A 25,739-nucleotide genomic window follows, 5' to 3' on the forward strand; every position below is an offset into this window, starting at 1 on the left:
TTAATTATTACATATCAAATCATGCCATGTGAACGGTTTGTGGCATAGAAGCTTAAATAAATTTGAATCATAAATAAATTGCACTCTAATGAAGAAGCTCCGACCAAAGACTTGTTTGTTTTTCTTTTTTCGGTTCCTAGGCTGCTTATTGTTTAATCAATAACTAGGGAGATTCTTAAACATGCAAAACATGACAAGAGCCACCAATCCATCATTTAGAAAACATTATACATAAATGCTAATATTTCAAAACAAGTAGTAATGATCCACAAGTATCTGAATTCCAAAATTCAGGTGCAAACCTAGCAACATATCCAAAGCTCATCTGTTGGTTTATGAGTTACTTCCCTTTTCCACATAGCATAGATTAGAAAGAATCCCCTCAGTTCCCCTTCTATCAATGCTGCCTGCAGGAGCCGAACCGCGCAAGAGTTCCATGCATTTGGCTACCGGAAAAAAGGGTCATCCGAGAGTCGGGTAGCAGGTAAAGAAGCCAGGGACATGGCCAATCGAAAACCGATATGTGGACAATACAATCTTATATAATTAGAACACACCTAGTTTTACACATAACAAAACCAATAGTTTTTTTTCCTTAGTATATAGCTATAATATACACGAGGGTAAGAGTTATTTAGAGAAATCTGGTAGGTATATACTCATTTATCCTTAAAGGAAGGCGATAGAACTCATCATTTCTCACATCTCCATCCCTATTTTGGAAGGGAACCCACCACGGCAGTCCTCTGTCATTAAATGTGTGCTTCCACTCTAGCGTGTTATCAAGGACCGTCCCGACGATTATCGCCACAGTTGGTGGCGACGAGAATATTGTGTTAATGATGCTGTTGAACTGCAACAGTTACAAAATTGACATAAAATCAGGCCAACGCATAACATTTTAACTAAGGTGATGAATTGGGAGCATGAAGTTTTTATTTTCCTGGCTGGAATGTAATCATCTTTATGTTGTCTCACAACACGGACTACTCTAAAGTCCTTCCAGCATTTTTGGAGAAACATTCAAACTATGGAGTATGAAGGACGACAACTAAGAATTTCAGATAATGTGAAGTCATGTAGAATCATACTAAAACTACCACACAGAGAAGCATAATTAGGCTTCAACTTAAGGTTGATTCAAACTAGAATTACCACTCAATCTTACCAAGGCCGTTTAATTGTATGCGATTTGAGTATTAAATGCATAAGACAGTAAACTAAACCCGGTGTATGTACGTAAAATAGCTAGCAAAATAAAATGTTCAGCTAATTCAGCACAGCTGGGGAAGGTTGAGGCAGAAGAAACTACATTAATTTATTGATTGAAATGCAAGCACTATAAGGATCTTATTATTGATAATTGTGTTACCTGCACGAATAGGAATAAATAGATTTTCTTAGATTTAAGCAGGATATAGAAGAGCAAGTAGATTGCCTCAAGGTTCAACTCTATAGGCTCAATTCAGCTTATATCTATTCCTACCTAAGAGAATGAGAGTAAGCACAAGATCTGTGTGCATGTATCGTATTTGTATTTTATGTTTCTGCAATATAGGTACAGATTCGGTTATCAGTACTTTGGACAAACTTTTCTACATCCCATCTGAAAAATTTACCTCCTATAAGATGCTGGTCAATATTGTATGAGATCAAAAAAGAGGATTAAATACTGCAAAAATAAGTATAAAAATACAAAAAGAAGGGGGAAAATGACATCAAAGTATATTCTACTTACCCATCCACCACCTGTTCTAACTGGTCCATTTCCATTAGTCTGATTGGTGTTCATGATAAAATATTGAGGTACAGATATTCCAAGGAACAAGGACAGACCCAAAACGTAGAGGTTTCTCAAGGAATTATTGTTTACGAACTGCATTAATGAGATCCCAACAGCAGCTGTGAAAAACAAAACGGAAGAGCAAATTTCCCTTTAAGAAGACATGAACAAGATTAAAACAGACCTAAGTCCAATGATAGGAAAATCACTCACCAACAAAGCCAAATAAAACACAGTAGATTGCAGCAAATATTGGTAAAGGAATAGATGCAAAGAAGGCACCAAATTTCCCTGAAGATATGAAGGTAACATAATTATATATGAAATGAATAAAACCCGGGATGATAGGTTACAGGTAAAGCATTCACGGTAGAAGTAGAAAACAAACCAAATATGGAGAAGAAGATCATGAAAGCAGTTGAAATCTGCACCACTCTTCTGCTCCCTATGTGAGTCAGTCCAAGGAGGCCAACATTTTCACTGCAAATATCATCCCAACAAGTATGTAAAGCAAGTATCTACATGTTCCTACAGTCCATGAGCAGTGATCTTCTGGCAGCCACAGGATTTAATTTAACTATCCAGTGTTACTTCACAGAAAAATTTCAAATGATATCACCTTCTTATACAACATAATAGAAAGGCAGAAGCACTGAATAAAAGTTATTTTACAAGGTGTCATGATCTTGCAGACTTGGCTCTGCTGTAAGGATCTAGACCTGGAAATTTCAGGCAGCCATGGGTCCCTGACGGGTCCCTGACACCCAACAGGGCCCCAGAGAGTTCCATAGAATGGCCAAACCATTCCAGGACCCAAGAGTTTTTTTTTTTTTTTTTGCCATTCCTTTGCCGGAAAGATTTGAAGTCGTGAGATTAATAAAGACCGGAAACAGATTAATCATTAGAGCTTACACAGATGCTGTAGTACCAACTGCAGCACCAAAGATGCCTTCAAGCAGCAAGAAAATACCCTGCATTTGAAGACAAAGCATTAATATGCAGCATAACTGCTCATGAAAGATCCAGATTCATTTCAGCTGCTGTTACAGCAATGAGAGAGAGAGAGAGAGAGAATGTGTGTGTGTAACGCCCCAATGGAAGGCTCAAGCCACATGGCCTATACTCCAAAAAGACTAGTCAATGATACAATTGGAGCCCCATTGGAATATCATAAAGAGCAAGAACTTCTCCTTCCCAAACAATGTGGGATCTTATACACCACTCTACCCTTATTCTTATCATATGGGGTATCACAATCTACCCTCCTTAAATTTTCGACATCCTCGTCGGGTTAGTCCATAGTAGTGGTACGGCTCAAGTCCCACATTTCTGGTTGGGATAGGTTTTGATACCATTTGTAATGCCTTAATGGAAAGTTCATTCCACATGGCCTATTTTTCAAAAGGACTAGTCAATGATACAATTGGAGCCACATTAGAACATTATAAAGAGTAAGAATTTCTCTTTCCCAAGTAATGTGGGATACCATATACCACCTACCCTTATATTTATCATAAGGGGTATCACACACACATACGCACAACACAGAGAGAGAGAGAGAGAGAGAGAGAGAAGCATGACAGTCTATGGCTGTACCTGCAGGCCAATACTTCGGCTGAGAACATGTGCTGGAGGGGGCGTTGCACCTGCAAGACGTGCTGCTGCAAAAAATGTTCCAGTTGACTGCCAAAAGTTTAATAAACATTTCATCAAGGGATGAATGAGAAATGTTCTAATGTTTAAACACTAGCTAGGCTTTTGGAAATCCTGTACAAAGTGGTAAAATGGTGATTTCTGGATAGTGATAAAACCTCTGCAGATGTAACAAGTGCTGCCCCTATCATTGCAAAGACATGGCTCGCTCTGAATATGGGAGTACCCCACTGAAATGGGTAAGGAATTTTAATCCTATAATGAAGAAAAACCAGGTTATGCACCAGAAATTGATGATTCTACTGAAATGGTGTTCTGAACCCATATCTGGACATACCAAGGAGCAGATTGTATAAGGTACGAACGATCTGTGCGGCAACTCCTCTTAGTCTGCTCTTTTACATTGTTGTAAGCACCAGCCTCAGTGAGGATAGCTGCAAAAGCCCAGACAATACCAATACAAAAAAGCAACCCAAACCTCTCAACTATGAAATGGCCCTTAGGATGAACGCGCTTTAAATACTGCACCAAAAAGCATAACAGTTAATCAGACTTGCAGAGAGAATATTAGCATCAAGGTGCTAGTTTGAGAAGGATATATAACCTGCTGGATAACAACCAGCAGAATAAGCATGGGCAGGCCAATCTCCACACAGTTGGCAAGCTGTATAGGCAATAGGACAGATATTGGTTAGAATAATTTATTTTCGATGCCACCAAGTTATTTGAATGCTCTTTAATCAAAATTACCAGTGGGAAGCCCCTCATGAACAGACCAAGGCCCACTAGACAAACCCCTGGTACAAGAACAATGGGACTGAATAACCTGGGGAAGAGAAAAGCAAAGTGGGAACAGACGGCAAATAAAAACAAGAGCCCAAAAAAATTGGACTAATTTTTAAGCCAGAATCCTTAAGATGAAAAGAGTAATAACCAAATTTTCATATCATGATTATGTACCTTGTCAAAGTCCCCCATGCCTTACTATATCCAAGAATGATGTTGACAAAGGAAGATACAATTAGGGATCCTTGAATCGTTCTCATAGTGTGGGCAAACCTCTGCAAGCATCCTAATTACAATCATCAAACAATCCACTGCCTTGAATACTCAAAACATGTAAACGCCAGACCCACTTAAGTCGAGAATGAGGCAACACAATTTGATGGTAAACCCACCAAGCATGCACCTCAATTGTCCGCAAATTTAGTAATCAGCTGGACAGAGATGCATGCAATTGCTTTATAACATCACCAAGTTAAGAATTCAGAGAACTTGCAAGGGAAATTGAAAGAAAAACCAGTAAACGATGGCCACAAATAAGCGTGTGTCAACATTCAAGAATTTTCAAAAGAATTCATGATTAAACATGTTAATCAAGAGAATTAACCACATCCACAAGATCAGCAGCAGACGATATTCCTAAACAATAAATAACCAGATAATCTATGTCATCTAAGCTCATTCAGATAACAAAAATGGTACTACCATAAAGTAAAAAGAACTCCATAATGATGATGTAGCAAAGTGTCATGACTTGTATTACCAAGAGAAGAGAGAACGACTAGACATGCAAAAATTTATCATATGATTTTTCTCCCTTTCTAGTCACATATTGCCTGTATCTTTCCGTACCTGATGCTCAGATGTGAAGTCCTCATCACTTAAATCATTGATAATCGTTAAAACTGGTATGACGAAAGCATAGGATGCACCCATCACTGTAGGAAGCCTTGTCCCAATAATCGTTTGAAGCAGTGTGTTCAGTCCCGACATAAAAAGTATTGTTTGAATAACACGGGATTTATCACCCTGCTCGCATAAACAGTGAATTTTGAATACTGGGATTAAAGAAAAGTTGCAGTCCATCAAATTGAGTTTTGATAACATGTTTGGGCGTGTGTATATATACATACACATATACATATATATAGTAACTCTAAATGATATGGTGGACAAATACTTACATGGCTCCCGCCCATGAGAGGCACTAGAGTACTGGCAATCAGAACCGTAGTTCCAAGCACTACGATGTAGTGCTGAAAAGCCAGTAACGATGCTTCCACTGTAATATTTACATTGATTAAAAGTAATTAGTTTAAGATATAAAATAAATAATAAAATTACCTCTTCTCATCAACTTAACATTTTGGAACAAGTGTTGATTTCATATGATATCAGAACAGAGGTCTTAAGTTCGAATCCTAATAACTCTATATTATCTATTTTTAATTAAATATTTCACGTGTTAGACCACTGAGAGTCGGAAGTGTTAACATAAAAAATAAATAATAAAATCTACATATTTCCATTTAAACTTTTGGGACAAGATTCCAAAATTAATTTCACACGATGCAATTTAAAATGAGCAAAAATTACTAACTGAAAGGCCACTCATATCTATACTTGCAATTAAACATAATACGATGAAAAGAGAACAAGAATCCAGGATTAGGAAAGAAAAAATAATAGGCAAGATTAAGAAGGGAAGAATCCACAAAGAAATAAGGTATATGAATCGAATTTGTGTGATCCTCTCACAACCCACCCATTAGATGGGGACATTACAGCCCACCCAACAAAAATAACAACAAAAGCACCAACCTTTTGATCAGAGAATTTTAACCTTACCCTTTTTCTTCTTTTGCAGAGCTAAAAAGAATCGGTAATATTATATTCGAGCGGAAATACTAAATCAAACCGCAAAGCGAGATAGAAGAAAAAAAGCGGAGGGAGAGGGAGAAAGAGAGATACTAACCCCATGAAGGGTTGGAGTGGATGCAGTACTGGAGCTGCCCCAGTTGCTCAGCGGGAGGCCAAGCGGGACCCCTTGCTCCTCCCAGAGGGAGAGCTGGGCGCGGTGGAGGCGCCTGCGTTTGCTGTGGCTGGTGGTTATGTCCCGTTTCCACCATCTTTTTCAGTTATTTTTCTTTGTTTAACTCTTATTGTTCTTCTTCGTCTTCTTCTTCTTGTATTTGCTCACAAGGGTTGGTTTTATTCTTCCACAACCACAACTCGACGAGCATAAATCACCGACACAAGAAATACACTGGAAAAAACCAAAAATAGATATTAGCCATTAAAGCAAGTCGAGCTGATTTCTTCAAGCAAGGGAAAGGAAAGTTAAGAAGGGAGTTTAGGTGATTTACTAACCTATAAAATATAAGCACTTTCAGAGTGGAGAGAGAGAGAGAAAGAAGATCAGGGGAGTTTGGGATTACGTTAAGGTTGTCGTGTACCGAGGAGAGCATAAGAACAGGGTATGGGCAGATGGCATGGGACTTCAGTCTACGAGGAAGTCGGTGTACGATACTACGATTTACTTTCGTTCTTACATGCTTTATCCGACCAAATTAGCCTTCATTTTTCTCCAAAATAACTTCTTTGCCATCAAGGTTGCATATGCTTATTCCGCCTTCCGAATTTCCGAGTTTCCTGTACATGGGTTGGTGTATTGACAATTCACCGCATAACTTATAACGAGATACATTCTAATTTAAAAAAAGAAATTAAAATATTAATTATTTTTTAACATAATTTATGTGGGGATTTCATATTAACGTTATGTTTTGTGAGTAAAAAATAAGATTTATAAATAAATTTTTTTATCATAATTCTCCATGTTTGAATTTGTCAATACTCACTACATTACTCTTTGGTGCTTGTTTGGACATTTAGATATAGATGAGATGAGATGGTTTTAAATGAAAGTTAAATAAAATATTGTTAAGATATTATTTTTTAATATTATTATTATTTTTTGAAATGAAAAAATTAAATTATTTATTATATTCTTTTGAAAATTTAAAAAAATTATAATGATGAGATAAGATAAAAAAAATTAATATATAAGTAGTTACTTATTTTTATTAGGACTATATTGTACAAGGTAATGAGACAAACTAAGTTTATAAACTTATAAAAATTAAATTGACCAACCACCAATTTCTAACAAAAAATATTTTTACAAAATATGTCATTTGTACTATATATCAATTTAAATAAATAAACCTTTGTGCTATATCTTATGAATTATCTATAGCTTTAGATAAACAAACCTCGAGTTTCTATGAAGATCTTTTGTAATTTATATATACATTGATACATATATGCATCAATACCTTTGACCTTTCTATATCAATACTTATATTTCACCATGATTTCATTTATTTAATTTATATTTTATCACTTTAGAAAGAGGATTGATCACTTCTCTTTTTTTATGTTTCTCCAAATTATATTACTTAAAAATGTTTGACATTACAAAATTATAAATAATCTCATACAAAATAATAATAGAAGATGAAGTTACATGAGTTTAGATGAGTCCAATCGAGATTATACGAGTTTAACCTTATGCTAATTATAAATTAACTGCACTCAAATCAAGTTTATTCGAGCTGAGTGTAGCTATTCATAAAAGTTATCAGCCTTGTTTTCTTTTTCAATCATCCCGCTGTACTCGATTTGGTCATGATTACAAACATTCACATCACCTTCATAAGATGTAATAATTCACAAGACACTTGCAAGCATGGGCTTTGCACATCATATACATTATTTAATAAGTAAGATTAAAATTTTAAAATTTATTATTCAAATTAAATAATATCATAAAAACACTAGGCATTGGGCGGGGGTTGGGATTTTCGACCCCCACCTCGGTTTGGGAGGGGGGGGAGGGGGGTTGTGGGGCGAGTTCCCAATACATCCCGTCTCATGTCTACTTTAAAGATAGACCACATTCCAATAGGTTAAAAAATTATTTCTAGATTCAAAAGTGAATAAAAATATATTTTTAGACTTAAATTGTAAATTTAAATTTTGTAAATATAACTATAATTTAAAATTTATGTAGTTTTTAAATTTACTAATACATATTTTGCATATAGTTGTAGTGTATTAATTTTTAAACTATATAATTTTTAAATTTACTAATACATATTTTATGAACAAGTCTAGTAAATTGTAATATATATTTATATATATATAATTTGTAAAATATAAATATATATTTATGTTTATATAATATATATAGATATAAACATGTAAGTGGGGCGGGCGTGTGGGGCCCGCCGCTATTCCTAATGTACCGACTTGATAATATAATTTTTTTTACTATAAACTACAGTAGTAGAAAACAGCTGTTAACTCTATATTGCAGAAAACTTGATTAGAAACAAAACCCTAGCTGTTGCCCAAAAGCGAAAGGGCCAATTAGTTTTACCAAAGATGCAATGATTCCATACTTGACAAGATGCACAAAGGCTAATGGGATAAGAACTAAAGAAGTTAGGACTTGTGGATTGGATTAGACATCTGAACAACCAGTTAGTGACCAAAATAATATCGCAGACACTTTTTCACTATCTTTATTGAATAATTTAGCCAGATTGCTTAAAAATCACCGCCAAATGTACAGTAAATATACAGTAAGTTTGGCCACAACCTATTTCACTTTCATCCATAAAAAATCGATTCTGCCGGTAACCTTTAAACCTAGGATAATGTTTCCTCCCGATCCCAGTTTCCGTTGATTTAGCAATTTTTTATTAATTAAAGAAGTATTTTTTAATAATATTATGATTTTTTTAAATATTTAAAAATGAGGACTGTTAGAGACACAAATGAATTCTATAAAGAGATCTCACACATTGATCTAGTTCACTATCACGTATCCATTTTTCATAGTCTCTCATTTCCCACTCTCTCTCTATCCTCTTTCTCTCTTTAGCCTTGCGCCTCACACGACTCGGTCTCCTAGCCACAGCAGCATCGCCCCAGCTCGTCATTGGCCACCACCAACAGCCGTTCCCCCTCACTGGTGACCTCTTGACTGGACTCAGCCCTCCACAATGTAGCCATTCTCCCCCTCCAACTCCTGAAATAGAACCCCTCTCACACGGCTTCTCCCTCTCACTGTTGCCAATGCCACCATCGCAGTCCAATTGCACCACTGCACCCATCCCCTTATCGATGTAAGCTTCTTCCCCAGCCACCAGAGCCCTTATCTCTCTCCCTTCTTCCCGAGTAGCGCCTCCCTTTCTCGGTAACCTCCTTATCGACGCTCCATGTCGACGGTGCCGCTTGGACCATCGACATCTTCTGTCCACCATAAGGTAGTCCCCGACCACCATGGCCGGCGCGGGGAGATGGCAAGGGGCGGGAACCCGGGAGGGGGGGGGGGGGGAGGGGAGAATGTAAAAGAAAAAAAAAATTAATGGGAGATATAGTGTGTCACGTCAATGTGTGAAATTCTTTTGTAGAATCCCTTTGTATCTATATATAGTGTTTTCTTTTAAAAATATTAAAAAAATACATGTTAAAAAAAAACACCAAAATAACTAACGAGAACCAGCGGTGTCTGTAGTGCAACTCTAAAATTAAGAAAAATAATATTCTCATCACTGGTTCTTACAGTTCGGTGTTACTACTAAAACTTTTTATTTTTATTTTTAATTTTTCTGTTTACTTAATAATTAAGAAATTATTTTTTAATAATATTATATTTTTTTTAATATTTAAAAGTATAAAAAATATATGTAAAAAAGACAAAAAAAAAAAAAAAAAAAGATAACCAATTATACGTAACGGTAGCTCCTAGCCCCAGCAGTGGATGTAGCACCGTCCTTAAACTTATTATAGTTCACTTCCTTGTATGGAACTTTTCAGTACGCCTTCATTTATGGTAATAAAACTTTAGTTTCTCATGCCAGGTGTTGATTTCAAGGTTAAATACATCAACATTGATTTCCAGATATGGTCTTTAGAAAAATATATCCATTGAAATAATATGAACATAAGAAAATTAATGTATATTTTTTTTAATAATAAATAAATATTTTAATTATAATTATAATTAAAATAAACGAAAAGGACAAAATCAATATTTTAATAGAACAATGATAAATTTTGAGAGTTTATTATTTGATGTCGTTGAAAAGTAACTAATTAAATTTATAAAAGTATATTTCTTAGTCAAAATTTAGCTATTTCACTAATAGTGCTCTAAAGGAATACTTTTTAGATGATAACATGAATTTGAAAAAATCAAGAGAGTTCAATATACTTCAAATTTTACATTCGAGTTTTTATCATATTTGTCATATTATAATATCCTAATGCGCTATTAAGACACGAAAGGACAAGGTCCATGCTCGTTGCAATAGTTTTTTTCATGCTTTTGAGGAGAAAGGAACAATAGAAGGGTTTCGTTATTGTTCTAAGGTGGATGCCTGTTATATCATACTTATTTATGAAATAATATATATATATATATAGATATTGTGTTAAGACTGGATCCAATACCTTACATGCATGATCTCAAGCCAAGTTAAAAGTCATGGGGTATACCAGAGAAGTTGTTCAAACTAAAGCAGACCTTATTGGTTTGTTTGTTTGCTGGTAGGGGGACTCTCTGCATGATTTGGTACCTTCTCCAAAATGGGTTTATGTGCATTGGTATTATTTGTGGGGTATCTCCTGTTATTTTTATAGTTTTTCTTGTTAATACAAAGGTTCTGTGTTAGATAAATGATTTACAAGTTCCAAATGAAAAATTTTATTTGCAGTCCTGAGTGAAAGATTATGTGTACAGTCTCATTGATGAATGAGGGTAAAAGGAGAAAAAATATCATCTTAAAAATAATATTATTGTAATTTTAAATTTTTTTTAAATATAACTATATAAGCTTGCATGAGCAGTCTATATTTAGAAATTATATATAGATTAACTCATTCTAAATAGACAAATTACATGCAAGTCTTTGTAAAAAAATAGACCTTACATTAAAAAAGTGTAAAAAAAATTATTCTTTATTAATGCGATTCATTTTTTTACAAAGAATTTATATGTGATTTGTCTATTTAAAAGTTATACCTAAGATTACTTTGTGTTATAGTTAATAAATTATAAAGAAAGTTGCATGCAAGGCAGCTACCTCTCTCAAAGCCTATTTATTTTGGTCTTCAAGCTATCGGCTTTTATTTGGAAGTCCATTCATTAGCCTTCATTAATTAGTCGTTATTTTGGTTGACTTACATATCTTGCTATTTAATAAGACTAAATATGTAATGTTCCGGAGGATTATCATCAAATCCGAGGTTTGACGGAGGCAAGTCCCTCTTTCTCTTTACTTTGTGCGAGCACAAAAGAAAAAGGCACCTAAGAATGATTCCGCTTCATTTTCGCTTGACCCACCTGTTACTCATTCAACTACATGGCCCGTTACATTATGCTAAAATGGACACATGAAGCTAAGGTTCTTTGAATCAGATGTGATAAGACTTGAAAGTTGGAATCTCTGTTAAAAAAAAATCATAAAAATGAATAGATAAATACACAAGACCTCGAGCTACCACTCAATTTGTAATAATCCCTCCAAATTATCAATTTTACAATCACAACCCAAACTATAAAAAAAGATACAATAAATGGCACTTCCACACCCTTTATTTTGGAGGATAATGACTCATTTGGACGCTTAGGCCTTGCTTGAAAATAGAGATGAGATGATATATTTATTCGACTTTTTAAGGAACAGTTTGGATAGAGGAGGGATGAAACCCTCTCATTCTGTACAAAAAAGCAACTCTTATCCAAACGTACTCTTGTGAGATTTCAAAGATGGTTTCAGATTTTTTTTATGAACAACATAACTGTCATTATTTGCTTTACAGAGAAAAGAAAACATCTTTAGCTTTTCCAGCGGAAAAGGAGAAAACGTTGATATTTGACGCCCTCACTCATCCCTGTCTACGCCCGTCGTTCTTCTCGTAACATCCATTCGTAAATGCATCTCCTTTCTTTGAAGATTTCCCTACTTGCCTCATAGTCCATCAAGGTCAAGTCGAGAGAAAATTTTCCCACCTAACTCCAATGTCAACGTCGTTACCCCAATTTCCTCCGTCCATAGATTTCAACCAACTTTCAATCCAGCTTTGAAGATTGCCGTACAGAGCTTTGGTGATGGTGGTTGGGAAGGCTGCAGCTCTTGTGAAGCCAGTGAGGACCCTGCTTCGCAACTCAGATCTGCTCACGTGTGCTTGGTAAGTCCCTTCGTCAACTCAGCTCTGCTTGATCCGTACTCTCACTGTCTCCTGACCCCTTATCAGAGATTCCTCTACCCCTACCCTAAAGTTAATATCAGTAAGCATTTTGTGATGGAAGTCGAGATTTTGAAATCTTTTGAATAGTTTACAATTTGGCACCTTATAAGCCAATTTCCATTACAAATACATCACGACGGCTCCAAGGACTCGCTCCTTCCAAGTATGTGAATGATTTTTGCCTGCTGTGTATTCATTTTATTAGTCTACGATTTGCATTGCTATCTTGTGTATTCCAAATCCTGTGTATTGATGATATGTTTTAATGTTGGATGTTGTGTATTCATGCTTGCTTGCCTTTTATTCTATGTCCTATGAAAATTTCAAGTGTTTAGGTGTCCAATGTATGTGATGGACACCAAGATGGATCAAGTCTTAAAAATTATTTGCATGTTTCAGATGGGACAATCACTAGATCGAGAGTAAAGAAGATCAAGGAGGCAATACAAGGATTGGTGCAATTCACTTGGGACTAGTCTAGCAAGAGCCCGACATTTAAGATGGGTTTGAAGGATGAAGATTCAGTTTTGATTCATTTGATACAAACTATGGAAGATGGCAACAACATGACTTAAATACTTTGGGCACTTGAAGGCTTTCAACTTGTTTAAATTTAAAGGACTTATTTTATTAGTTATAGGAATTAGTCTAAAATAATGGGGCTTGAGGATGTTTGGCCCACATATGTTTTATGTTTTATGAACTAGGGTTTCAAGAGAAGTTTTTAAGGATAGTTTAAGAGTTGTTTTAATTTGCAGCTAGGGTTTCTTTTGGGAAGACTTTGTATTTCGCCGGGTATTTTGGGAAAGGGTTTTATGTTAACTTAGGGTTTTTGGGAGATTGAGATATGTAAGTTACTGTAACTGAGTATTGTAGCCATGCCACTATTCACTCAGGAGTATTGTTGGAAGATTGAGATTTATTTTGGCTAGGGTTTTAATTAGGTTTTGGTTTAATACTCTTTGTAGCCTCATTTTTATTAGTTTATGAAATTTGATGAATTTATTCATTGTGAGTTGAGTTTATCTCCTCTTGTTCTTAAATGAACTTTTGAACTTATTAAAGTCAAATCACAACTTTTATAGCGTTCTTATTTATAATTTAGGTTCTTGAGACAGGTTCTTCAACGGGTTTAGATTTTCATATAATCTAGGTTCTTGAAACGAGTTCCTCAATAGGTCCTAAATTTTTCATTGGCTTGATTTTGGCTTCCTTGAGTGAGTTTTCAAATTGATTGTGGGTTCAAGGGATTCCATTCCCATGGGTTCATATCAGTATGTACTCGATGTTGTACATTGTCTGTTTGCTTACCACTTTTTGTTACAATTATAATGAAGAATTCTACAAAGTTGGAATCATTTTTTTACATATCTTGAGAATGAGGCAGATTTAAAAAAAAAAAAAAATGAAAACAAAAGGTCGTAACCCCTATTTTATTAAAATCAAGCCGATCTTGAACTCTATAATGAACACTTGGTGTTAGTAATTTTCACTTGGTGTTTGGAAAATGGGACGTAACCCCAATTTTAATGAACACTTCGTGTTTGTAAAATTGTCTCTTACACCGTGAGAGTGTTCAAAGCCTTTTCCATGATATTTTGAGATGTTAGCTACAAGATGTATAAAGTTGTTTATAAAGACACATATTGTCTGCTTCTTTACCACTTTTTGTTAAAATTATAAAGCAGAATTCTACAAAGTTGGAATCCTTTTACTTAGACAGATACTGTTAATAAATAAGATCTTCAACTCTGTTTTCTTTGAATATTCCACATCTGATTTCATGCCCACTACAAACCCTTAATCTGCATCCTCTCAGTAAAATATTCTCTGCATATGTTCGTATTTTTCAAAACTCATTGTCATAAAAGAATGGTACCTTTCACATTTCATTGTCAGTGATGCATTGGTGGATAAAACAAAAACAAAAAAAATTAGAATCTTCAAAGATGTAAAATAGGAATCAAAGTGTAATAGAGATCTATTACGGGTTTTGCTACTCACCATCCTCACACACCATACACCACACTTATTTTAATTTTTTTTTAAAATTTTGTTTGGTTTTATTCTTCTTAAACTAATTGAATTTTTCTACTCATCATTCATATACCACACATGTGATGTGTGAGGATCATGAGTAGAATTTTTCATATATTACAATATTGATATAAAGATTTTAGGTCAGAGCCCAAATACCAAGTCAGAAAGTTTAGGTAACGTTTCATCCATAGCCACATTCATTCATGAGATAAATCCTTGGCAAATCTCTCATATTTTTTGCATTTTCTTTTATCCCAGCCAAGTTTAAGGTCTTGGTTTTAATTTTTGCTTTGTAGAGGCAAGAGGGAACCCGGACACTCATTACCTTTTCTTTGATCCATCCATCACCTTATGCTTTCATGACATAAATCCATTTCAAATCTCTCAATAGAATATATTCTTCTTTTTACCCAGAAATATAATGCATTTTGTTTATGTTTTTTTGGTGATATGCTGGATTTTCAGAACTTAGCATTTAAAATGGCCTGCTATTCTCTCCCTTTCTATGTCCTATGGCACCTAGCCAACACCATTTCATTATGGATGTTTTTCTACAGCTTTTATACATCTACTCTTTTATGTAATAATAAAGATGGCATGTTATTCTCTCCCTTCCTATGTCCTATTGGCCTGCTCATGATGACATCAAGAGAGTTCAATGACCCCATAAGCATGTTCACATGCATCTTAAATTCTATTGTGGTTAGTAATTCAGAGAGAAATCAACTTTGACTCGGCTTTCAATATTTTTGACCCACAACCTTTCAGTTCTTGAGAACACTTACTTAAATTCATGTGCCATTTTGACAAAAAATAAGACATGGAACGTCTGCTATTGGGTCCTCCAGGGTGTTTAAGAGGACAAGTATTTTTTAAATATATTCAACAGTCATAGTGTAGTGATTATTTATTATTTATATTTTTGTTCCTATATCTACTTTTTCAATAAAGTTTTATTTTGTTAATAAACTTTGGTCTTTTGTGTTGTTCTAGCAGTACTACTTTACGCTCATTTCGTACACATCGTCCATCTCAACAGGTATGATGGATATAAATGCACAATTATTATGTTTATTACTTGTTTGTAATAAATTTGCTTTCATACCCAACTTACTATTATGTTCAATAAATTTAATATTTTTGCATTCCTACTTTATTATTTATGTTTTTCATGTCTCCACTATCAAAAAAAATGTTTGTACTTGACTCTAGCTGTAATTTTGCCTATATTACAAACAAATACTTGCATTGCCATATTATCAATTTCTTAGCTATTCAATATGGATGATCTAGAAAACACGATCCATGATGTGAAATTTGGTGCGACGGCATGAAGGAGGTTTTCATCGATATGTTGTACCAGGACGACCTTCACGGTAGATTAAGGGTTGGAAAGATCACTAATAGAGATCATACAAAATATGTTGAGCGGCTCACCGTTATTGGTGTAAAGGTATTTGATGCGAACCAATTTGGGGCAAACTCCAGAGGTTGAAGGGCCTACAACTTCTTTTCACCAATCTGATGAGTCAAACTAGTATGGGTTGGGATCCCGAGACGAAGACAGTAGTGGTGAGAGACAAGTATTGGGAAAATGCCCTCAGGGTAAACTAAGCATCTTTATTTCAACAAACAGAATATTGTTTTTTCATTACTACGTTTATTATTCACATGTGTATATTATAGAAATATTAGGTCAAATCGAAATAGGGGAAGTTCTGTACCTTCGGCTACTCAAAGTACGAGGAGTTGTCTACCATATTTGACACTTCTGTTGCATACGGTACTTTAAAACACGCGTCAACACAACTACCCCAGATAGTGACGGGGAGCGGCGGCTTGATCCGAAGATGCGACGTTGGCACCCCACATTGGGCAATCGACAAGGATCGTGCATTGAGATTGATGACATGGATGAGTTGATGGGGGTGGGGTCACATTCACGTGGTGCATTGACACATTCATCACCTAGGCGCAATAAGAAAATAAGCTAGCTCGATTAAGACATCTCTGCGTGCCTTGAGGAGGTGAAATGCAGACAGATTGCGTGATGTAAGCAGCATGAGAATGGCACCGGTATGTCCTCAGTGAAGCGAAGCAAAGAATCATAGCCTACTGAGCCTAGCGATGGGGTTACGATCCGCTAAGTCATTGTATCACATTACTGAGTGAGATTTCCCCGAGTCTGGAGGGGGCATTATGGTATCGTGCAGTCAAGAAGTTACTTGATCCTTCTATGATGCGAGCCTTTTTGTCGATGGATGCCTCTGGGAGGAAACTTTGGGCCCGAAATTGTTTAGGCTAAATCAAGGATAATTGATTTATCATCTATTTATTTAACGTGAGCTACTTTATTTGTTTCATGAAACAATTATCTATGATTGTGATGAGTTTATGTTATTGTTAATTGTGTTCTGTTAAGCTTTTTCCATGACATGCATTTGGTATTAATGCAATATTTATTACTAATATTTTTTTTTGACAAGTATATGTTGGATGGTTGATGATAACATATATAAAAATTTAGTTATGCTTTTTGTATTAAAATATAATGTTGGAATTATAGGGTACTTGATTTCTAACGTTATTCTGACAACAGTGTAGTAGAACGTGGTAGAGCATGGATGATGAGAACTGGTCAATGGGAACTTCGTCGATGTACGTGAACCTCGATGCCGAGCTCATATTCTCTGATGGGGGTACGAGTGATAGTAGTGATGACTTTACACAAGGGACGGTTGAGATCATGAACCTTATTGGGAATGTCCATCATCGACAGAGACTGAATCTTAGACTGCAACAACATAGTATCAGCCTGTGGGGACATCAATATATTCTAGAATTTTTGGATGGAAATTTGAAAAATTGTCAAGAGTTATTCTGAATGGAGGTTGAGGCCTTCCACGCATTATATTCCTTGTTACGGAACAATGATTTTTTGAGGGATTCTAGACGAAGGATGACCATCGAGGAGCAAGTAGGCATATTAAGTTTGGTAGTGGTGCATGGAGAAGCACAATCCATGGTGGGCCTGCGGTCTAACATTCAACATAAATCATTAACTGACACGTAAGGAAAGTCACACGGGCCCTTTGCGAGTTTGGGACACATCTTATTACCCCAACACACACTACTAGGATGCATCCACACATCTCAAGCAACCCGCGAATTTATCCTTAGCTTGTGGTAAGTACTTCAGCGTACAAAATGAAGTATCAATATTGATTATGCAACAGTTTCGATTAAATTTTTTATTTGAAGTTATGCATTCATAATCTACCTACTTATTCGTCTGCAGCGATGCATTGGTGTGATCGATGGGACCATGATCAACGTTGTTGTAACTGCTGAAGTACGTGAGGCATTTCGCAACCAGCATGGGCGAGTTGTCCAAAACGTCTTGTGTGTATGTGACTTAGATATGAAGTTCACGTTTCTCTACACTGAGTGAGAGAGAACAACGCATAATGCTTGCTTATTCATCGATGCATTGAGTCAAACCCGAAACCAATTTCCATGGCTTGCGGATGGTAAACCTCTAATATTATTTAATTGTTTGTCTTCATATGTATTTTGTTATATTTTTTGGAATGGTTGGTAAGTAACTGATTTTTTTGGTTAAAATGGGTTAACAGATTATTATTATCTAGTGGATTCAGCGTTTCCATATACTTGGAGATTTATGCCCCCATATCCCAGAAAAAGATATCATAGGAGTGACCATCAAAATCAGCGGGGATTTATGGGGTATAAGAAATATTTTAATTCTCGACATTCATCCATTCATAACATAATAGAGCGTATATTTGGGGTCTTAAAATCACAGTTTAAAATTTTAAGACTCATGCCTGCGTATTCAGTTGGGCGGCAAGGGCTCCTAATCATTGCATACTATACGTTACACAATTTTATTAGAATGACGACTTCAAACGACTTCTTGTTCGAGCATTGGAGAACCGCATGGGTCAATCCAAGTGCTCGTGCGGTTGGTGATGCCGTAGCTTCATCATGTCATCTTGACATGACTGTGGAATCAACCCGAGCTATAGTTGCAATTAGGGATGACATTGCCATTTCTATGTGGATAGATATGAGTGGTCATTGAATGGTAAATAGCTCATGATTACATGTATGTAATAAATATTGTGGGTGTAAGGGTGTAGTTTAATCAATTTTTTACCATTTTGCAAGTACATTTCAAATCTATTGAAATTTATGTAATATTTCTCATCTAATTTTGATGATATATAAAAATAAAAATTTTATTTTAGTGTGGGTGTAAGGGTGTAGTTTTATTATTTTTTTCTTTGGTGTATGCAAATTATATGAAACAATTAACAAACAATCGTCATTTAACATGTTATAAAAATTATCTACACATTGAAAACATATTAAAAAAGAAAAATATATGTATCTAGTTGTGTTTGTGATTTTGAAAAAAGAAAAAAAAAAGCAACAAAAAAATTGAAAGTTCGCTCGAGTCACACTCGAGCGAAGGTTTGAGCAAACAATTTGTGTGAATCTTGCTTGAGCCACATTCGAGTGAAGGATTGAGCTCAGCATCTATGTGAATCTCGCTCTAGTCACACTCGAGCGACGCCTTGTGTAAACAATCTGTGTGATGTTCGTTCGAGCCACACTCGAGCGAACAATCTATGTGAATCTCGCTCAAGCCACGCTCGTGCGAAGGATCAAGCTCACCATTTGTGTGAATCTCGCTCGAGCAACACTCAAGTGAAAGATCAAGCTCACCATCTGTGTCAATCTCGCTAGAGCCACACTCAAGCAAATCCTCGAGCGATCAATCTGTGTGATGTTCACTCGAGCTAAAATCAAGCGCACATTGAGCAGTCGTTATCTAAGGGCACCTTTCGATTTTTTGGTTGGTAATTTATTAATTACTATTAGTTATAAATATATTTATAAATAAAACAAAATCATTATAAACAAAATATATTTATAAATATATTTTTTAATGGGTCTCGCTGGAAAAGTTTGTAGCACATTTCTTTACAAATTAGCATCGCTAATTTTACAAGGTCTATACGGAGATTTATTTTAATATATGATTGGTCCATACGTAATTTTTATAATAATAAAATTATAAAATAAAGTGATTTTATATGGGACAAACTATAAAATAGATATATAAACAAAACATTTTCTTTGCTCTATGCTGAGTTATTGAGAACATTATAGGATAGAATTTTGCCAAAACAAATGAGTAATTTTCAATCCTCAATGGCATACGATGTTTGGATAAAGTAAGTTCAAAAGCTGGGAAAATGACCATTAGTACTTGAAAAATGGAAAATGATTTCAAGCACAATATTTTTATAAACAATATTTTATAAATATCTTTTTAATTATTTAATTATTTTGTAAATAAAAATATTTTTATTGGATATTTTATAAAATAATTTAATTGTATAAAAATATTGTCATCTTATAATATTACTATGAAATATATTATAAAAAATAAAATTTGGGTAGGTAATTTATAAATTACTATTACTTATTTATAAATATATTTATAAATAAAACAAAATTATTACAAATACTATGCAATAATTGGTGAGACCCACATCTATCAAATTTCCAAAAGGTTGAAACCATCTCATCTCACTTCAAAATCTAAATACACAAAATTTTCAAAAACCATCTCATTTAATATCAACTCAACAATTTCAATACTATTCATAAAATATCTAAACTCATATAATCTTATATCACTATCCAAACGACGCATTAATGTTTCACCCACGTTAGAAGACATATGTACTATGTACATCGGTTTTTTTACTAAATGAAACTAAGCCCTTGTTAGGGAACACAAACCATCTCATCTCAAAATTTCTTTCTCAAACACCACTCAAGTACAAATACTTTTCAATTTCAAATTTTTAACTTTTTCATCTAATCATTACTTGATCATTACAACTTTTTCAAACTTTCAAACAAAACACAAAAAACAGTGCTATTCTTTCAAATTTTAAAACAAAAATTATATTAAAAAATTATATTATAATAATATTTTAACTTTATAATATTTTTATTCAATATTTTCTTTCTCATTTTCCAAAACACAATAAAACATCTTAAGAACTCAAACCATTTAACTACTATTCACAAATCATTTCACTACTATTCACAGAATTTTCATCTCATTTCATTCTACAAACCTTCATAATCTATCACAATATCAACGAGTTTCAGTTGTAATATTAACTAATTTTGTTAGAGCATATGGTTATATATGGCCAGTCGATCATCGGTTGATATAGGGGTTGAATGAGATTTATTCATTCAACCAGCCAGAGGATTGAGTACCTGCCCAATAAACAACACAGCTCCAATCATATCATCTCTGATCAGGAATAAAAAGGGGTGATCAGCCACAAAGTCTATCTCATCTTTGATGGAGGAACGACTGCATCCAACCATAACTGTGGTGGAAACAGCTGCAGCTTCTGTGCCGCCTTCATTAACTTCAATGAAGGATTTGTGTAATATTCCTGAAACAAATAATTTCTGATCCCCTACAATTTCTGTCAAATCAGCATCCTCACAGAAAGGCAAAACTAGTCCTAATCCCTTCAGAACATTGGAAGCTTCGAACCCAAAAGATATCTTAAATTTTGGGATCCTGAATTCACCCACTTTCATTTTTTTATCTGGAAGGTGATGATCCAAGAAACTAGATTCAGAAACCTCTTTCTCTATAAGATTTGGCAACCCATTTTTTGTATCTGGAAGAAAGAAGTATATGGAAAACTTGCGTTTATCATCATCATGCCTATAGGGAAGTCCAAGGACTTTGAAACCATCAAAGGCAACAAGAAGTTGCTTTTTCTTGCTAGTCATGAAGGGCACTTGAACTGAGCTCCCATTAAGAAGATGGAAATCATTTTCTTTGGTTGCTGATGCATTAAACTTCTCATCCCAAACTGCTTTGAAGTATAATGCATTTGCAAAGATGAGCTTGGTTGTCCTGTCAATTGACCCAGGGGGAAGAACCTCCTTGATAAATTAGTCATCTTTTCAGCCCATGAATTCACTTCATTTGTCACTTCAGCAGCCTTCAACACCGCCATCAAAATGAAATATACCAATGTTAGTATATCAGAACTTCAGCACTACGAACAATCTAGTAAATGCAGTGATCAACATAATGATAAAAAAAGGGTGTGGCATAATTACCAACTTACAGAGACTTAGCTTGAAAAGTGCATCAATCAGTCATGTTTAGCGTACTATGCTATCTTTGAAGGGATCAGTCAAATATATAAACAGGAAGATCTAGAGTTCTTTTTAGGCTTAAATTAAGTAAGAATAAAGCTCTTATTTATTGTAAAGAGAACAGCAAGCATTTAGAGGGATTTATCTCTTAGATTTCGAGAACCGGAAATAAGCTCAAGAAAACAGACATGGAAATATGTCTATTGAAATACCCGTCTTCATAATATATGCCTTTGTTGAAAAATTCATCCAGCACAGTAATTTACCAACACCATATGGTAGTTATATTGCGGCTAAATCTTACTGTTCCAAAAAAAACACAGATTCACACTAACTAATCCAACTTTAAATTATCTTAAAGAGAAATGCAACAAGTGTCTCAAAAGCTTAAACTTTTGCAATTTGGACAAAAGGTTGGTGCTCTAAAATATTACATCTTAACTACATCTGAGCTTGTATTCTTGATCAATCAAATTTGCCAACATATCCATGCATGCAACTACCACTACTGTTCATTAGACTGCCACTAAAATGTCCAACGTTATCTTAAAGGCACAATTGACCATGGCCTTTATTTTCACAAAACGTTCCTTGGAACATTCTGTTATTGTCTATGACCTATGTACTCTAATTGGGTTGCCAATCTGGATGACCAATTGACCAGTGTTCTACAAATGGTTGCGGATTATTTTTCTTGTCCTTGCCCTATTTCTTGGTGTTCTAAGAAGCAACAGATTGTCCCACGCTCTAGCACAGAGGCAAAGAGATCAAACCAATATTTCATGCACGCACAATTAAAACACATAGATGATGACTTTCATTTTATATGTAAGATGGTGGTAAACCATGATATCTTCATCGAGTTTATTTCCACAACCGATCAAATCATTGATATCTTACGCAATTAAGGATTAAGGTCTGCTTGGTTTTCAACTCCTTTGGGACGAGTTCATGGTATGAATCCCGCCCATTCACTTGTGGGGGAATGTTTGGCACGTGCAATATTGCAACAGCCAACATCAACAGACAATCATGGAACAACAGAAATTGAATAAACTTGGGTAAAAAAACTAGTACTGCAGGAGATAATTAATTAAGTGAAAGGCATGGACTCCGTTGTTGGTTACGTCGAACCAAAACAGCTGTACAAAAAGTTTCAAACTATATATTCATTTCTCTTCTAATATATTACCAATTTAGATATCCGATCAGCTAAATCTGATCAGTCAAGAAATTCCGACAGTCCTGGTCATTTTCTTGATTAATTACCATTAATAGTAGTCATGAATGGAAATACTGAGATATCATTTAGTTAGCATGACTATAAAAGGTTCTAAAGCAACAAGATGGGATTCATAGAATGGTATAACAGATAATGGTTCTCCTTGCTTTGGGTGATTTATGTTTCCCACTAATATCGTGAAATGTGAGGAGTAATAGCTAATTCACCAAGCAATTTTCTTCTCGCAATTGGACTCTTAAAAGATGAGGGCAGATGATAGAAAATAAAATATGATATAAAAGAAGATAGAGATTGAAGAGAGAGAGAGAGAGAGAGAGAGAGAGAGGGAAAGAGACTTTGATGGCTATATTTTTTACTTTCTTCAACAGCAGATCATATAGTCGTGGATCCTACAAATTTACTTGCCGCCTAAACCATTGAGATCAAAATCAAATTTTTATTCAAAAAGTTCTCCATCCAAAATTCAAATGAGGTTGGTTCCATTGAAGGAAAGAGAGAACACAAAGCTTTATTGTTATTCTAGCTTGGTTTTCACTAAACGTGAGTGGATTGAAAGTGTTCACCAACGAGATTTCTTTTTCAAGCATAATTGCCCTAGCATCCGACAACTAAAAGAGAAATAAAGAAAGGGTGCGGCTACTATGCCGCCCCATTTTGACTGCCCAGCGTAAAATCTTTTTTTTTTTTTTTTTCACATTTTTAACATATTTAAATACATTTAAAAAATAAAAAAAAATATACTAATACACTTAAAATCACTTCCTTAATCACTAAGTAAAAATAAAAAAAAATAAAAAAAGAATTTTGACCAGCGGTCAAATGGAGGTGTCAAGTTGGGAAGGCAAAGTAGATTTTCTAAAAAAGAAAACAAGGAACACAATAACATTTCTCACAAGAATAAATATAAATAGAAGTCACTGTTGAGAGTAACCATTTTGCACACATGATGTGGCATCATTTAGACCCCACATCTCCCAAGTCTAAAATAAAAAAGTAGAAAACTAAAAACAGTTATATAGTGAGTATAAAGTGTGTATTGCTACAATAACTTCTCTTTAACATTACTCTTCTCACAAACAATTGAAACCAGAACAAGAAGAGTAATACTGTAAACTGATTAAGTTGAGGTGCACTAACCCTAGTCAGGAAATCAGCCTGATGCAGAGCGGCCTTATAAGCATTGTCCATAATCTGTTTGAAAGAAGGCTTTAGAGACAGGGACCTGTCGAACCAAACCCCATTGGCGAAGGATAAGTTTGGCCCAGGCCCAACATTGTGACTGCCATCGGCCAAGACAACAACTACGAGCTCCGAAACGAATGAGTTGAGCCAAACCCCATTATCGAACTTGAGGAAGGAGAGCAGCTGATCGAGAGTGGGGCCCTTGGACCCTTCCGCGATCATGCTCAGCACAACGTGGATCGACAATGGCGAGAACACCAGGTTCAAATGCTTCCCTTCGCCGAGCAGCAACTGCTTCGTGATCCCCAAAGCTACGTCGGTCTGGTTGATGATCGATGCCCGGAGGTCCATTGTTGCCGTAAATTGGAGAGGTCGAGATTCAAAAAGATGGACAAATGGACCATTATTGTTGGTAGGAGGGAAGCATGTACTAAAGCTTCGTTTGGATACAGAAATTCTCTCAATCATTTTATATCATTTCATTTCATTATTATAATTTTTTTAAATGTTTATATAAAATATAATAAATAATTTAACTTTTTTAAATCTCATAATAATAATAATATTAAAAAATAATATTTTATTCAATTTATCTAAAATCATTTTATCTCATTTTATCATCTTACTATCCAAACGACCTATAAATTGATGTATGCAGTTGACGTGGATTATGCGTGCTGTGTAGGAGGAATTTTTTTTTTTTAGTCAATAGATACAAAGTTTATAAGTTTAGGGAGCTTAGGGAATTATACAGATTTATGAGGTGGATTTTTTTCACTATGGAACTGCAGCAAGGATTGTGGAATTTGGATTAATGAGATGTTACCGAAAGTTTACGTTGCTGCTGCCCATTGCGCCAAGTTGTGCGTGCATCGATTTTGTGATCGATAAATTTTCCTTACTGTCCATTTCTTGAATGCATTTATATGATGTTTGATGTCATTAATGATTGGGCTCATGATTCATTCTTGGATGAGAGAGGAGTTTGAAATTGCTTGGATAATCACTTTTGACTCTCCTTCTAGAATTATTTTTTCCAGCCTCAGCTTTTCTGCTTCTTTGATGGCCATTAAGGCTGCAGATGCTTCACTTAGGTTCAGACTAACTTTGTTGATAAGATCAGTTTTTGCAAATAGTATTTCCCCACTATCTTTTGAGCAAACATATGCTAGAATGGAGCCCTCTTTTCTGATTGCAACATCACAAGTAATGAGGTGATGTCCCACTGGTTGCCTTTCTTCATTTTCACCAATCTGATTGTCTTTCTCTGACCATGTATTGCCTATTTATGTTCCAGCTTATTTCTAAGGAACCAGAGGTTGTCCATTGTAATGGTGGCAAAACTTTGAAAAGGTTGATGTTCTTCCTCTGAGATTTTGAGGTTTGCTGATGGATTAAGAATATTATTAATCTAATTAGAGATTGGTTGATTTGCAAAGAGGGAAGTGTCAATTGGCCAATTGGAGTGTCTCCACATTACTCTGTAATAGA

At 35.0% G+C, this 25,739-nt stretch overlaps 1 protein-coding gene, 1 long non-coding RNA gene and 1 pseudogene across 2 annotated transcripts; 1 reads left to right on the forward strand and 2 right to left on the reverse strand.

Annotated features, from left to right (window-relative positions):
• Positions 1-214: 214 nt before the first annotated feature.
• LOC121242750 (nucleobase-ascorbate transporter 3-like) lies at positions 215-6,735 on the reverse strand. Its single transcript, XM_041140696.1, has 14 exons — positions 6,195-6,735; positions 5,404-5,501; positions 5,072-5,248; positions 4,397-4,497; positions 4,187-4,262; positions 4,041-4,100; positions 3,774-3,958; positions 3,595-3,691; positions 3,380-3,466; positions 2,696-2,754; positions 2,172-2,263; positions 1,997-2,074; positions 1,739-1,902; positions 215-853 (listed from the first exon to the last, which is right to left on the reverse strand). Exons 1-14 carry the CDS (start codon positions 6,346-6,348, stop codon positions 635-637), a joined length of 1,647 nt encoding a protein of 548 aa, XP_040996630.1. The 5' UTR covers positions 6,349-6,735; the 3' UTR covers positions 215-634.
• LOC121242751 lies at positions 905-1,303 on the forward strand. Its single transcript, XR_005935957.1, has 2 exons — positions 905-1,069; positions 1,113-1,303. It is a non-coding gene; the product is annotated as an uncharacterized LOC121242751 (long non-coding RNA).
• Positions 6,736-20,731: 13,996 nt separating the features above from the next.
• Positions 20,732-24,691, reverse strand: LOC121243459 (annotated as a pseudogene).
• Positions 24,692-25,739: the final 1,048 nt, after the last annotated feature.

Source organism: Juglans microcarpa x Juglans regia, chromosome 8D (genome assembly GCF_004785595.1).
Source record: "Juglans microcarpa x Juglans regia isolate MS1-56 chromosome 8D, Jm3101_v1.0, whole genome shotgun sequence".
NCBI classification, from domain to species: Eukaryota; Viridiplantae; Streptophyta; class Magnoliopsida; order Fagales; family Juglandaceae; genus Juglans; species Juglans microcarpa x Juglans regia.